Below are 13,456 nucleotides of genomic sequence, written 5' to 3' on the forward strand. Positions count from 1 at the left end.
AGCGCGAAGGACGTCTATATTCCGATTGGCGGCTGGCGTTAGCCACTGCTTGCCGCTGAACCACGGCATAGCTCATTACCATAAAGTTGAAAAATTTCAACTTTCTGATTGACAACATGATTTGCTTCTCCTTGCAGCTGAGAGAAGCCGGCTTCCATTGAAAATGAATGACTTCCAGTAACTTTAGACGCTCAAGTTGGTGGCAGTGTGAATGTCCGTTAACTATCTTTTTGGATAATGTGCTTGGGCCCCAGAACAATAACTTCAGTTACATCTGAGTTTAACATTAAAAAATGACAGGTCATCCTGAAGGCACATTTAAAGTTTAGCTATGAATGAAAAATCTGAAATTGTAATTGGCGTAAAAATTGTAATCGTTGCATTATCTATATATATGTGTGTGGTGTGTGTGTGTGTGTGTGTGTGTGTGTGTGTGTGTGTGTGTGTGTGTGTGTGTGTGTGTGTATACAGTATATATGTATGTATGTATGTTGAGGCACAATTAATACAGCAAGTTTTATAAACACTGCTCATTGTCCCAGACTGAAAACCGTTTGCTTGATTTGATCAGATGGTGCTAGACAGGGATCGCAGGAGATCAACCAAAAGGTATTACAATTCATCCGTTGGGAAAGATGAGTGGCTTTGCCAAATTTCATGGCAATCCCTTTTGATAGTAGTTGACATATTTCATTGGGGGTCCCTACTAGGGCTGGGTGTTGTTAAAAAATATACAATATCAGTACTGATACCAGTACCTTGACTTTGATACCGATTTATAAATTATCCTTTTTTTCTATACAAATTTTATAAGACAAAAAGAAATTGACCATTACCAAAATGTGCCATTACACAAATGTTTTTAATTATTTTTCAGCTGCTACTCCGTGAGCACTACACTCTCTGTGTAACATAGACTTTTTCCTGTGTGTCTCTATGATGTGTGACGTTAGACAGCCAATCATAAACATTATTTGATCTTGGTAGAAGCATGCTGCATACTTATTGGCTCACTGACACTACTGAGATTTACTCCTTAGGTATTGAAATTTGCTACTGAGTGACGAGGCATTTTTTTCATACTCAGTACTGGGCAATATGGTCGGTGCCTAAAAAGTTTTGAATTCGGTAGCCTGTTTTACCTGCAAACCGACAAACCAGTGCTTAGCAGGAGTGGCTGAGTTGACTGCCTGTTTGTTTACGATGTAGCCTTTATTGTTTTGTTTACTGTAACACAGTAAATCTTCCCCTCTGCTGCAGGGCTTGTCTTCACTAGAACATGGACTAAAATTAATGAGGAACCAGCTACATCATCATTATCATCACCACAGTGGAAATATACACGCTAGCTTCACCCTGACATGGCATCCTCCCCCGGGCTGGTTGCTAACACGTTACCACAGCTTCAGCTACAGGAGGTGGACTCCAGCAAATCTTCCGAGCGGCCGAGCTCCCCTAGACTCCTGCCCTCCGTATACAGCCCTCCTCTGGGCATGGAAAGCCACCCCGTCTGCATCCCCTCTCCGTACGCGGACAGCAGCCACGAGTACAACCACGGCCACGGACCCCTGACCTTCTACGGCCCGTCCGTGCTGAGCTACGCCAGGCCGCCCATCACTAACAGCCCATCGTCTCTGTGCCCCTCCCTCAGCCCGTCAGCCTTCTGGCCCTCCCAAAGCCACCCCAACATTCCTTCACTGGCTCTGCGCTGCTCTCAGCCACTTGTCTACAATGAACCCAGCCCACATGCAGCCTGGCTGGAGCCCAAAACTCACAGCATCAACGCCAACAGGTAGGTGTCCTGACACCGATCCATGGATGGACAGAGAATAGCAATTAAAACAGCTGATAGAGTTTGAAGGTAAAATATTTAGATGTGGTGTGTGGTATGTGGTGTGGAAAAAGTCTTCATGAATTCTGCTGATGTGTGTTTTTGGACTGTTCCCTGAAAATCTTTTTAATATCTTTGCCACAGAACAGGGGTCTCATATGTTAAACTGTGTATAAAATTGCACGGTTCCGACGCGTTTCACTCTCTACTGGACCCAATTCAGTAGATAGATCCAAGAGCGCAGTTTTAGGGAATAAAAATCGTCATATTAGCCAGTCATCGTCATGGTCCCTGAAGTCTCGTTCTCTCTGGATTCTTCCATTAGCGTAGTCCTCCAGCAGGGCCAGCAGTGTCATCATGCAGCATTACGCACGGGGGGGGGTCACCACAGTATTTACATCTTTACAATTGTGATTGTTCAAAATCACAGCATCAACTAGTGGTATCCCCCACCCCGAGATACAATCTGAAGACGAAAGTCTAAATATTATGAACAGTATTAAAGTTTGGACCGATAACGAGGACATTAAGTGGAACGATTATTTCCAGACTTTGACATTTGATGATATATGCACGATATTAAAGACAGATATTCAGTTATTTACTGGACATATATACAGGGTATATACTGCCGCCTACATTCTGCAGTTATGTAATGCTAGGGATTTGAGTTGGATTTGAACAATTATCTCTTACAAGTGTAAATAACACTGGTTTAGAGGCCTGACGGTTCACGCTGAAGTATAGATTTGATTCGCGGGGATGTTCCTGTCAACTATCAGGTTGTGCTCCAGGAACGTGAAGGATGTTACGTTAGAAGCAGCAAAAAGTGAACCCCAGTCCTAGGCTGTAAACCCCCCCGCCCCTATGGCAGCCAGTCAAAGGCGGCGGGGTGGTGGCGGGACAAAAGGGTGGAGCGGCATATGCTGCAATCACACACATAGTTGTGTGCCGGCCTGAAGCCTGAGCTAGTTGACTGTTACGCACTCAAGTTACGCACTGGGTCAAGTGGATTGATTACTCTCACCATTGCTTTAGGATTCATCTATTTGTCGGTAGTTATGCTTTATAGTAATCATCTGTGCTACCAGTTGATAGTCAAAATGGTACTGGCCGTGGATGCTGGAGATGTATACACCCCATTTTGTTTCAATCATGAACCGTGTGAAGTTTTCAGATGCAATTTTCCAGTTGACTGAAATGTGGCTGTGGAGACATTTTTTTGGCAAAAGAGAACCCATTGGAAGACTAATGACATGATGGTGGTGAATGACAGGTGAAAATTGTCCAAATGTCAAGTTGTCCCCCCGTTTTTCACAGAGTCTGTTTCATCCCGCAGCTCCATCATCGGCTGCAACAAGCTGCTGGGAAAGAGACCAGGGGAGGGAGTGGAAGGTGTGAACTCCTCCCTGTGTTCTTCTGCTGTGGGGAAGGCCGACATGCACTTCTGCGCCGTGTGCCACGACTACGCCTCGGGGTACCACTATGGTGTGTGGTCCTGCGAGGGCTGCAAGGCTTTCTTCAAGAGGAGCATCCAAGGTATCAACTTCTGTCTTTTTGCCCAGGATATTCTAGAGAGATTCTGAACGATTTAGGAAAAAATCTGGTTGTGGTTTTTCTGCCAGATATTGCAATTACGATTCGATTTGCAATTTATTTTTCCCCCTTAAAGTTCCGATTAAGTTCAATATTCATTATGAAACAGATAAAACATGTCTTGGAGCATTAGAACCCAAGCCATCAAAACTACTCTATTTTACGTTATATTACACATTTGATTAATCACGGTCTTTATGATTAGCTAATCGCTTTCTTTTTCACATTTCGATTTAAAAACGATTTATAAGTTCAACCCTAGTCTATTCCTACTTCTCATCCATTGAAAGTAATTGTGCAGAATGTCTTTTCTTTCTTTCTTAGGACACAACGACTACATCTGCCCCGCCACAAATCAATGCACTATTGACAAGAACCGACGTAAAAGCTGCCAGGCCTGCCGCCTACGTAAATGCTATGAAGTGGGCATGATGAAGTGTGGTAGGTGCTCACCTGTGTCACCTGGGTTTTTGATGTTTTTGTCATCTTACTGCACCAAAAGAAGTTCTGTTAGCACTGAGAGTGAAAAGGTTACCTGTGAGACTTTTAGTCTGGAACGATATGCAAATTAAAACCGAAATCGTGAGTGTCGCAACTGTGTTGCGGAGTGAGAAGGCAGAATCACGACACCCACCTTCTAACTCCGAGTTAATCTTCCCTTCCAAATCCAATGCTACCACATCTTTAACTTACCATTAGTATTAGTCCTTTTGGTGCCTTATCCCTGTTTTGTCTGTGAAATTTAGCTAACTGTAATGATGGCTAAAAGCACCGGTAACGCTAACGGATGTGTAACGTTACGAGCGGCTGCTGTTCTGACTTGTAAATGTGCTGTATTTATATAGCGCTTTTCCAGTCTTAACAACTGCTCAAAGCGCTTTTACATCTACAGGAGACATTCACCATTCACACACATTCATACACTGTGGCTGGGGCTGCCGTACAAGGTGCCACCTGCTCATCAGATAAACAATCATACACATTCACACTCCGATGCGCAGCACCGGGGGCAACTCGGGGTTCAGTGTCTTGCCCAAGGACACTTCGACAATGACTGCAGGGGCAGGGATCGAACCACTAACCTTCCGATTGGCAGGCAACCGCTCTACCACTGAGCCACAGCCGCCCTGACTTGGGTTCCTGGGTCTGTTTCCCCACGGTTCAGTAAACTGCCGTTAGCGTCCTTGGCACCGGAGTTAAGTGCTTACCGGGACGGTTGCTAGCTGGCTGGGGTCTGACTGTGGATGTGTCCCACGGGCTGTAATTATAGTGGAAGGTTGCTAACTGCCAGGGGCTTGACTGTGGATGTGTCCCCCAAGGGGGCATCAATGATAGTGGATGGCTGCTAGCTGGCTGGGGCCTGACTGTGGATGTGTCTCCAGGGCTGTAATGATAGTGAATGGCTGCTGGCTGGCTGGGGCCTGACTGTGGATGTGTCCCCCTTCCGGGGCTGTATTGATAGTGGATGGCTGCTAGCTGGCTGGGGCCTAACTATGGATGTGTCTCTGGGGCTGTAATGATAGTGGATGGCTGCTAGCTGGTTGGGGCCTGAATGTGGATGTGTCTCCGGGGCTGTAATGATAGTGGATGGCTGCTAGCTGCTGGCTGGGGGCTGACTGGATGTGTCCTCCGGGCTGTAATGACAGTGAATGGCTGCTAGCTGGCTGGGGCCTGAATGTGGATGTGTCCCCGGGGCCATAATGATAGTGGATGCTGCTAGCTGGCCGTGGCCTGACCGTGGATGTGTCCCCGGGGCTGTAATGACAGTGAATGGCTGCTAGCTGGTTGGGGCCTGAATGTGGATGTGTCTCCGGGGCTGTAATGATAGTGGATGGCTGCTAGCTGCTGGCTGGGGGCTGACTGTGGATGTGTCTCCGGGGCTGTAATGACAGTGAATGGCTGCTAGCTGGCTGGGGCCTGAATGTGGATGTGTCCCCGGGCCAAGATAGTGGTGGCTGCTAGCTGCTGGCTGGGGCTGACTGTGGATGTGTCCCCGGGGCTGTAATGACAGTGAAGGCTGCTAGCTGGCTGTGGCCTGACCGTGGATGTGTCCCCGGGGCTGTAATGACAGTGAATGGCTGCTAGCTGACTGGAGGCCGACTGTAGATGTGTCCCCTGGGCTGTTGTCAGCTCTCACCCCGACTGAAGCATGGCAGCACCGGGAGACTAAGGTGGAAGATAGGGGTGTGCTAGCTAGCTAAATTACCATTAGATTAGTCGTCTATCTATACAGGTACTGTTACTGATGAATATGTGGGTCAGCTCAGAGTTTTTAACCGTGGTCAAACTAAACTAAACTAAACATACTAAAAATAAATGAGTGTGTTGAATGGTGTTGTAATCTTATGTTACTCACTAAGAATTACGTTAGCATTAGCTACTTGTCAACCAGCACCTTTACAGTAGGCACTAAAGCCCTTTTCCTCTTCGTTCCTAAAATTACATATTAATAGACATGTCAGCTATTATTTCTCGGGATAGCGATCTGAAAGTCAGGCTCTTTTCCAGATTTTGCCTCCAAGTTTCAGCAACACAGTGAATTGAAACTGTGTTTCCCAAAAAGTCAACTAGTGTCACAGATTTTCACCACAGAATTGACCAGTGGAAAACAGAGGTCATATTTTAAATTAATAGCAACTAAAGACGCAAACAATGAAACACTTTTTAGAGTAACCATTTGATACCTTCTGGTCCAGTCAAGAGTGTTGACATCCAGATTTAAGGTTTGCAATTTGAAAATCTGCACATCACAGGTTCCTTTTTGAATTGTTTTAGCAGATTCCAGATAGTAGCACAATTAGGTGCTGACTTTGAGATATCTGTTATGTATGTCATATTTTACGTCAGGACACATTAAGCTCTGTTGATTACTCTGTGAATCTGGTCTGGCTCTTCAAAACTTTTCCCAGTACAAAAGAGTAATGAACTTAGGAATTAAGGGCCTTTGTGTTGCTTTACTTAAAGAGATATTTTGCTGATTTTAAGTCCAGATCTGTGTCATGGCAGTGTGTTTTAGATGAACGGTGGTTGACATCCCTTTGCTCCTCTGTGCACTGGCACCACTGAGAAAATCCAAACACTGTTCATCTAAACACACTGTAGAATAGAGCCAGACTATTCAGTGACCATCTTCCCATTTTTGTGACTCATCCATTCTCACCTGCCTTCATTCCCTCCTAATACGGTCCATGTTCACCAGACCTTCCTTTACAATGCTGTGGAGGATGGTCTGGCTAGTCCACACAGCATTCCTGGATTGGAGAAAAACGTCCTCTGGTTTATTGGCATTTCTTTAAACCAATCACAATCGTCATGCTAAATGCAGGGCAGAGACACAATACCGCTGCAAAAAAGCCTCGGGAAGGAACTGCCCAATTTCTTTGTTCTGGCTGGCAGCAACATGAAGCGGCATATGAGGAGCCTCTGTCCCCACAATTCAGAGACAGAGCCTCATCATCTGCCTTGGCCCTGAATGTGTACCATGGTTATACTCAAACTGCTGTGAAACAATCCTAGAGATAGATTCTACACACACTGTCCACACAAAGATGGCATATATCTGAATTAAAATCAGCTAAGTATATATAAGTAGAGACTCTGCTAGGGTTGTGCTGATATCATCATCCATTTTATAGCTGGTCAACATCATGATGGAGAGCCAGCATCGTGGCCGCGGTTTTGACACAGCGGTCTCGAGCAAGAGAGAACAGCCGTTAACATGGAATGCTTTCCTTTCAAAAACATGGACATCTGATTGAGTATATGGCTTGAAAGTAGGTCAACTTGTAATTTACTGCCCCTATCAGCAGGCGGCAGTATAGCCATGTAATACTGTCTATTTATAGAGGGCATTTAGATGTAAAAGTGCTTCTTCGTTTTACGTAACTTGAACTTTTCTCACACTCTCTTGATGCTGCAGGTGTAAGGCGTGAGCGCTGCAGCTACCGGGGAACCCGACACCGCCGCGGTGGACTCCAGCTCCGGGATCACACCGGCAGGGGTTTGGTCCGGGTGGGGCCAGGTGCTCGGGCCCCGCGGCATCTCCACCTGGAGGCTCCTCTCACCCCAGTCACCCCCCTCCCTCAGGCCAACCGCGCACACCAATCGGGCATGAGCCCAGAGGAGTTCATCTCCCGCATCATTGAGGCGGAGCCCCCAGACATCTACCTCATGGAGGACCTAAAGAAGCCCTTCACCGAGGCCAGCATGATGATGTCCCTCACCAATCTGGCAGACAAGGAACTGGTTCTCATGATCAGCTGGGCTAAAAAGATCCCTGGTAAGACCCAAAACTGTTGAATCCAGTCTTGACATTAAGGCGGCGCAATTAATCGCAATTTTATTGAAATTGCTATCTGGACTAGTGCAATATCCAAATTGCAGGCGGGTGCAATAGTTGTTAAAGGAGAAAAATATGTGTCAAACCTTTCTGAATGAAGTATTCTGAACTGCAGGGACGTCCAAGCCTACAAATCCTATCCTACCGACTAAAGAAAAAACTCTTTGTGGGGCGACCTCTAGCTCACTCAGTAGAGTGTGCGCTCCATGTAGGCTGAGTACTGCAGCGGCCCAGGTTTGAATCCGACCTGCGGCCCTTTGCTGCGTGTTATCCCCTCTTTCCTGTCTATCCACTGTCACTATCTGTTGCTATCAAAGCAAAGAAATAGAAGGGAAAAGCCCTCAAAAAATCTTCTCTCTTGTCTTTCTTCTCCTCTTTTGTCTCTCCTCTCTTGTCTTGCGTCTCTCTTGTCTCCCCTCTTGTGTCTCATCTTGTCTCTCTTCTCCTGTCTTCTCTCTCTTCTCCTCTCTTCTCTCTCCTCTCTTGTCTCTCCTCTATTGTCTCTCTTCTTCTGTCTTCTCTCACCTCTCTTGTCTCTCTTCTCCTCTTGTGTCTTTCCTCTCTTGTCTCTCCTCTCATTCCTCATTCCAGACTGCTAAAATGTATTATACAACTGTGGCCCTTTCCTGTCTATCCATTGTCACTATCGAATAAAGGGAAAAGCCCCCAAAAATGATCTTGTCTCTCTCCTCTCTTGTCTCTCTTCTCTTCTCCTCTCCCCTTTCCTGTCTCTCCTCTCCTCTCATCTCTCTTTTGTCTCGCTTCTCCTCTCTTTTCTCTCCTCTCACTCATCACTCCAGACTGCTCAAAGAATATTATACAACTGTGGCCACAGCTTGCTAGATAAAGCCTGACTGAGGAGAGCTAGTCGGTTGGGCTGTAAGCAGCTTTTACTCTTACAAAATGAGGCTATGGACCTCACTGGATTGACCTCTTTCTTCAACTCTGTGGAATGTGGCTGAGGAACTTTTGATTTTAAACTACTTGGACTTGAATATTACAGTCTCCCAGCCTGCGGACCAGTCTCAGAGAGGCTGGGTGTACCAAACTGGGTCACCTGATGAAGATGACTGCCCGCTTCTGTTGACGTCCTAAGAACGAGTAGCAACATCACCTCCACCTGCATAAAGGTCCTGCATAAAGGAGTCGAGGTGGACTGAGTTTTTTGGTCCAACCATTTCCCCAAAAGACAGTTGGCGATCCCTGCAAGCTGCCCGTGGAAAAGCGGGCGGCAGACCTCCAATTGAGGATTGTGCATGGGGCCATAGCTACAAACCACTACAAGGCGCACATCGATCCCGAGCTGGGGGAGGGGTGCAGTTTTTGTTCTGAAGTAGAAACTCTGGCGCATCTGTTTGTTGGTTGTCCTCGGCTGACTGATCACTAGAAGTTGGGTTCAGGGTTTAGGAGAGGTCTTTTCTTTGGAGTTGTTTATTTTTGGTCCACAATACACTAAGACTAAGAAGGCTGTTCACGTCCTGTTGAATGTTTAGTTTGCTACGGCAAAATTGGCCTTCTGGCTGTCCCGTTGAAATAAGGAGCAGGGGGCGGGCAATGTGGAGCTGGCACCGATGCTGGAGGGGCTGGTTGGAGCCCGGTTAAGGGTTGAGCACTCTTATTACCTGCTGATGGACAATTTGGTGGGTTTTAGTAGTGTGTGGGCTGTAAAAGGGTGTGTTGTTCTCTGTGGGGGAGTTGGTGCTCAGGGTTTGAGTGGAAAGCACAGAACTTTTGTATTGATTATATTTGTTTAGTCTTTTTTTTTGTATATGTTTGTTGGTTCTTCTGTGATCTGAAAATGGTCCAATAAAGGGACTTTTAAAACCAAAACCTTTCCCCTCTCTTGTCTCTCCTCTCCTCTCCTCTCTCTTTTGTCTCGCTTCTCCTCTCTTCTCTCTCCTCTCTTGTCTCTCCTCTCACTCCTCACTCCAGACTGCTCAAAGAATATTTTACAACTGTGGCAACAGCTGGCTAGATACAGCCTGACTGCTGCAGACCTTCAACATGGGCCTATAGCTACAAACGGACACAGAGCGCACCTAGATCCAGAGCTAGGGGAGGGATGTATTTTTTTGTTTTCACATTTATTTGTTCAGTGTCCTTGGGCTGTCAGCTTTGCTAGAGCTTCTTAAAAGGTAGGTTCAGGGTTTTGTGGAGGTTTTTTTCTTTGGAATGGTTAATTTTTGGTCCAAAATACAGAAAGCAAAAAGAGACTGTTCACATGTTATTGAACTTTTTGTTTGCAATGGCAAAGTTGGCCATCTGGCTAACATGCAGGAATGGGCTCAAAGTGCTAGTAGTGTAGAGCCAGTGCCGGTTCTGGAAGGACTGGTCAAGGCCCATATGAGAGTGAACATTCCTTCTACCAGATGACGGACAATTTGCTGGATTCCAGTAGTTTGTGGGTTGTAGGGGCGTGTTATGCTCTGTAGGGTGTTTTTCTTTGTCTTGTTTTTTTGGTTTTTGATTTCTGTGATTGTGAATCGTCCCTGAAAATGATCCAATAAAGGGACTTTAAAACCAAAACCTCTCTCCTCTCTTGTCTCTTCTCCTCTCAGCCAGTATTTAGTCCAGCAGGTAACTCCCAAGGAGAGGTGTTAACATGAAGGGATCCCAAAGACTTTCAGTTTTCTGAAAAGACCATGTTTCCTGATTTTCCTTTTCCACTTTCTCTCACAGAAGTTAAACTGGTTGTGCATTGTCTGCATAAGTGCTTAGATAAGAAGCACTGTCAAGCTAAAACCATCGCTGTAGGAGTAGTCCTTTTTGACATTAGGGCAAGTCTGTTTCTGTTTATAAGTCCTAAAACCTGAAAGAACCTGATTTACTGGATGAAGCTTCAACAAATACCTTCATCAAAAGAGGAAAATGCACCTTAAAGCACTTTGTTGTAAATCTCAGGGAGAGCATCTCTCATACCTTCAATCATCTTTATGGTACCTGAGGAGTCTGTAAAAGCCCAGTCTCCAAAAGCCCAGTCTGTAAAAGCGTTTCTCATTCTGAGGGGAATTTTGCCTTTTAGTTCAATGTGTAAAGATGTTACAGTCACTAAACATGATTCTGAATCCAGACAGAAGTGAATGAATGGAAATTTGTACAGTGTGTTGATTGCTGGTCTAAAGCACAATGTGTCAAACTCGAGGCCCACAGGCCAAATCCGGCCCCTCACAAATTTTGATTTGGCCTGCATATCAGTTTAGGTTGACGATAGATTTTGGCCTGCCAAAAAAGGCAAACTGTAATCACGCGACACTCATAGCAGAAGTTGGCTACTTTTACAATCAGAAATTTCCACAGAAGCTGAATAGTTTAGCATATTTTGGCTGTGAAACGGGTTGTTGTAAGAAACAAAAAATGTAATCATTGTTTTGTTTGATTTGCTAAAGTCTCTGCTGGCTAAGGGTCTTTTTGCTGATGTTTTTAGGGCATTATGTGGACCAGACTGTAACTGAGAAGGCTTGTGATGCTTGCAATAATACAGTCAAAGACATTTGACTTTCGATTAAATAAAAGCATGTCAATAAACTGTAAATGTGTTAATGTGATTTTCATTTTCCATGTGGCCCTTTGTGAAGTTGAGTTTGACACTCCTGGTCTAAAGCTTGCCTGGTTTTCTGTGTGTTTTCCCACAGGCTTTGTAGAGCTGAGTCTAGCAGACCAGATCCACCTGCTGAAGTGCTGCTGGCTGGAGATCCTGATGTTGGGCCTGATGTGGAGGTCGGTGGATCATCCTGGAATACTAATCTTCTCTCCCGACTTCAAACTCAACAGGTGAGCGGGCTTGGGAACTTTGATACTCTCTGTCATCAAGAGTCTGATGCACAAATAGCTGATTTGTTGTCAAGCTCTGAAAGCTTTTTATGAAATTATTCATGGTTTAATATCAATATCATTATCAATCAATTAAAGCTGCAAGCAACGTTGGACGGGCCCTCGCATCTCTGCTCTTGTCGGTATTACTGGCCGGACGCCGGTCCACACGGCACTGTATCTGCGCTGATTTCATCCGTGGAGTGTGCAACCAGGCCCTGCAACAAAAACTCAAGCTTTTAACCTCTTTAAATTTTTCTTAAAAATTTCTTTTAATGTCTTAGACTATATTTGAAATCTTTAGGAGGAGTTCATTAAAGTATGACCTATGGAAATGGCTAAAATGCACTAATTCTGCACACTCAATTCAAGATGGCGGACTTCCTTAAGCCTTTTGGTAGTCTCCCTGAAAGAGATGTACTGCAGGGGCCTTATTTCTAAAAACCCTTATAACTTAAGATTTTCCACCAGGCCTGATGCTTTTGGTGAGTTTTTTAGGCCCTTCAAAAGGCAATTCATAAGTTGGAATATTAATTCCTACAGTTTCAAGGGGGCCTTCGTCAATGTTTTTGCTGCTCAGGCCTTTGTAATGTCTTTGTGAGAATATATGTCTTCTTCTCTTATATGCTAAGGCTTGGTGGCTTTTGCTTGCAGAGGTTGTTTCCTCCAATGCTTATGCAGCTCATGTGAATGAAGGAATGTGCAGTGCAAGCTCTAGGGCAGGGTATCCATTTTAACAAAAGAAATTACAGCATTACACATTACGGTACAAATGTTTATTTTTTATTTTTCAGCTACTTTGCACCTATGCTAGTCAATACTGTAGTACTGTACTGTAATACTGTAGTCAAGCCTCTCAAAATACAACACACAATGTGTGAGCCCTGTCTCTGTGCGTAATGCAGTGTTTTTCCTGCGCCCCTCTCTGACGTGTAATGTTAGACAGCCAATCACCAGGATCACTACATCTTGGTAAATGCATGCTGAAGGCTAATTGGCTTACTTACGCAGATGATAATTCCTGTTTAGGTATTGAAATTTGGTATTGAAGGATTTTTTTCGATACAATGGAGGCAATTCCACCAGTGCCTTGGTAAAGTTGGCACCCATCCCTAAGGAGTGCAATGTTTTGCTTGATTTTTAGCGTTGTTAATGCAAGTTGATTTGAGATGTTTTCCAGAATTTACTTTTATTTCCCCCCAAATAAAATACAAAAAATGTCTTTACCCAGGTAGGCTGATTGAGAAAAAAATCTCATTTGCACCAATGACCTGGCCAAGACAAAGCATAAACGTGTGAGACAACATAGTAAAAAAACAGTAAAGAATCTACCAAAAATCCAGGTCTAATATTGAATCAATAAATACAGTAGTTGATTTATCTTGCCAAGTATTATTGCAGTAATGCAGAACAAAACAATAGTCCAAGTAAAAATACTGAGTAGTACCATGTATGAATTGATACTATAAATAAAATTGAATTGAATTGAATGTACAGTTTGTGCAGATGGAGTAGTGCAAAAGAGCATTAAACAAATATAACAGTGCAAATGAGAATATGCCAGTATGAAATGGAGCATAACAGACAATGAAGTGAGAGTGTGCAATACTGCACTGCATGAGTGAACATATGCAGTGGTTGGACAAGTGATTTAAGGGTTTTTGTACATCATTCCAGTCATTGGCAGCTGAGAACTGGAAAGACTGGCAATCAAAATAGGAGTGGGCTTTTGGGGTGACTAAGTAGATGGATCTGCCTCAGCACAGACTGCAATAGGTAGAGCTATGGTGGTCAGTTATTCTTCTCTTCAGTGACCTACCTCGCTGTGATGGGACAGGTTACTGCTTACACCTGAGCTGTTGCTGCTTTCTTTTTTTTTT

The 13,456-nt window shown here is 44.6% G+C and overlaps 1 protein-coding gene across 4 annotated transcripts in view; it reads left to right on the forward strand.

Moving 5' to 3' along the window:
- LOC116696190 (estrogen receptor beta) overlaps positions 1-13,456 on the forward strand; it is a 45,002-nt gene that overhangs the window by 16,700 nt on the left and 14,846 nt on the right. For 3 of the 4 annotated variants that reach the window (XM_032526999.1, XM_032527001.1, XM_032527000.1), the window contains exons 2-6: positions 1,261-1,792; positions 3,171-3,370; positions 3,752-3,868; positions 7,347-7,706; positions 11,399-11,537. In XM_032526999.1, coding sequence (XP_032382890.1) covers positions 1,362-1,792; positions 3,171-3,370; positions 3,752-3,868; positions 7,347-7,706; positions 11,399-11,537 — 1,247 coding nt within the window. In that variant the 5' untranslated portion in view covers positions 1,261-1,361. Of the gene's footprint in view, positions 1-590; positions 610-1,260; positions 1,793-3,170; positions 3,371-3,751; positions 3,869-7,346; positions 7,707-11,398; positions 11,538-13,456 lie in introns of those variants that run through there. The other variant, XM_032527002.1, reaches the window with a different exon arrangement.

Source organism: Etheostoma spectabile, chromosome 9 (assembly GCF_008692095.1).
Source record: "Etheostoma spectabile isolate EspeVRDwgs_2016 chromosome 9, UIUC_Espe_1.0, whole genome shotgun sequence".
NCBI lineage: Eukaryota > Metazoa > Chordata > Actinopteri > Perciformes > Percidae > Etheostoma > Etheostoma spectabile.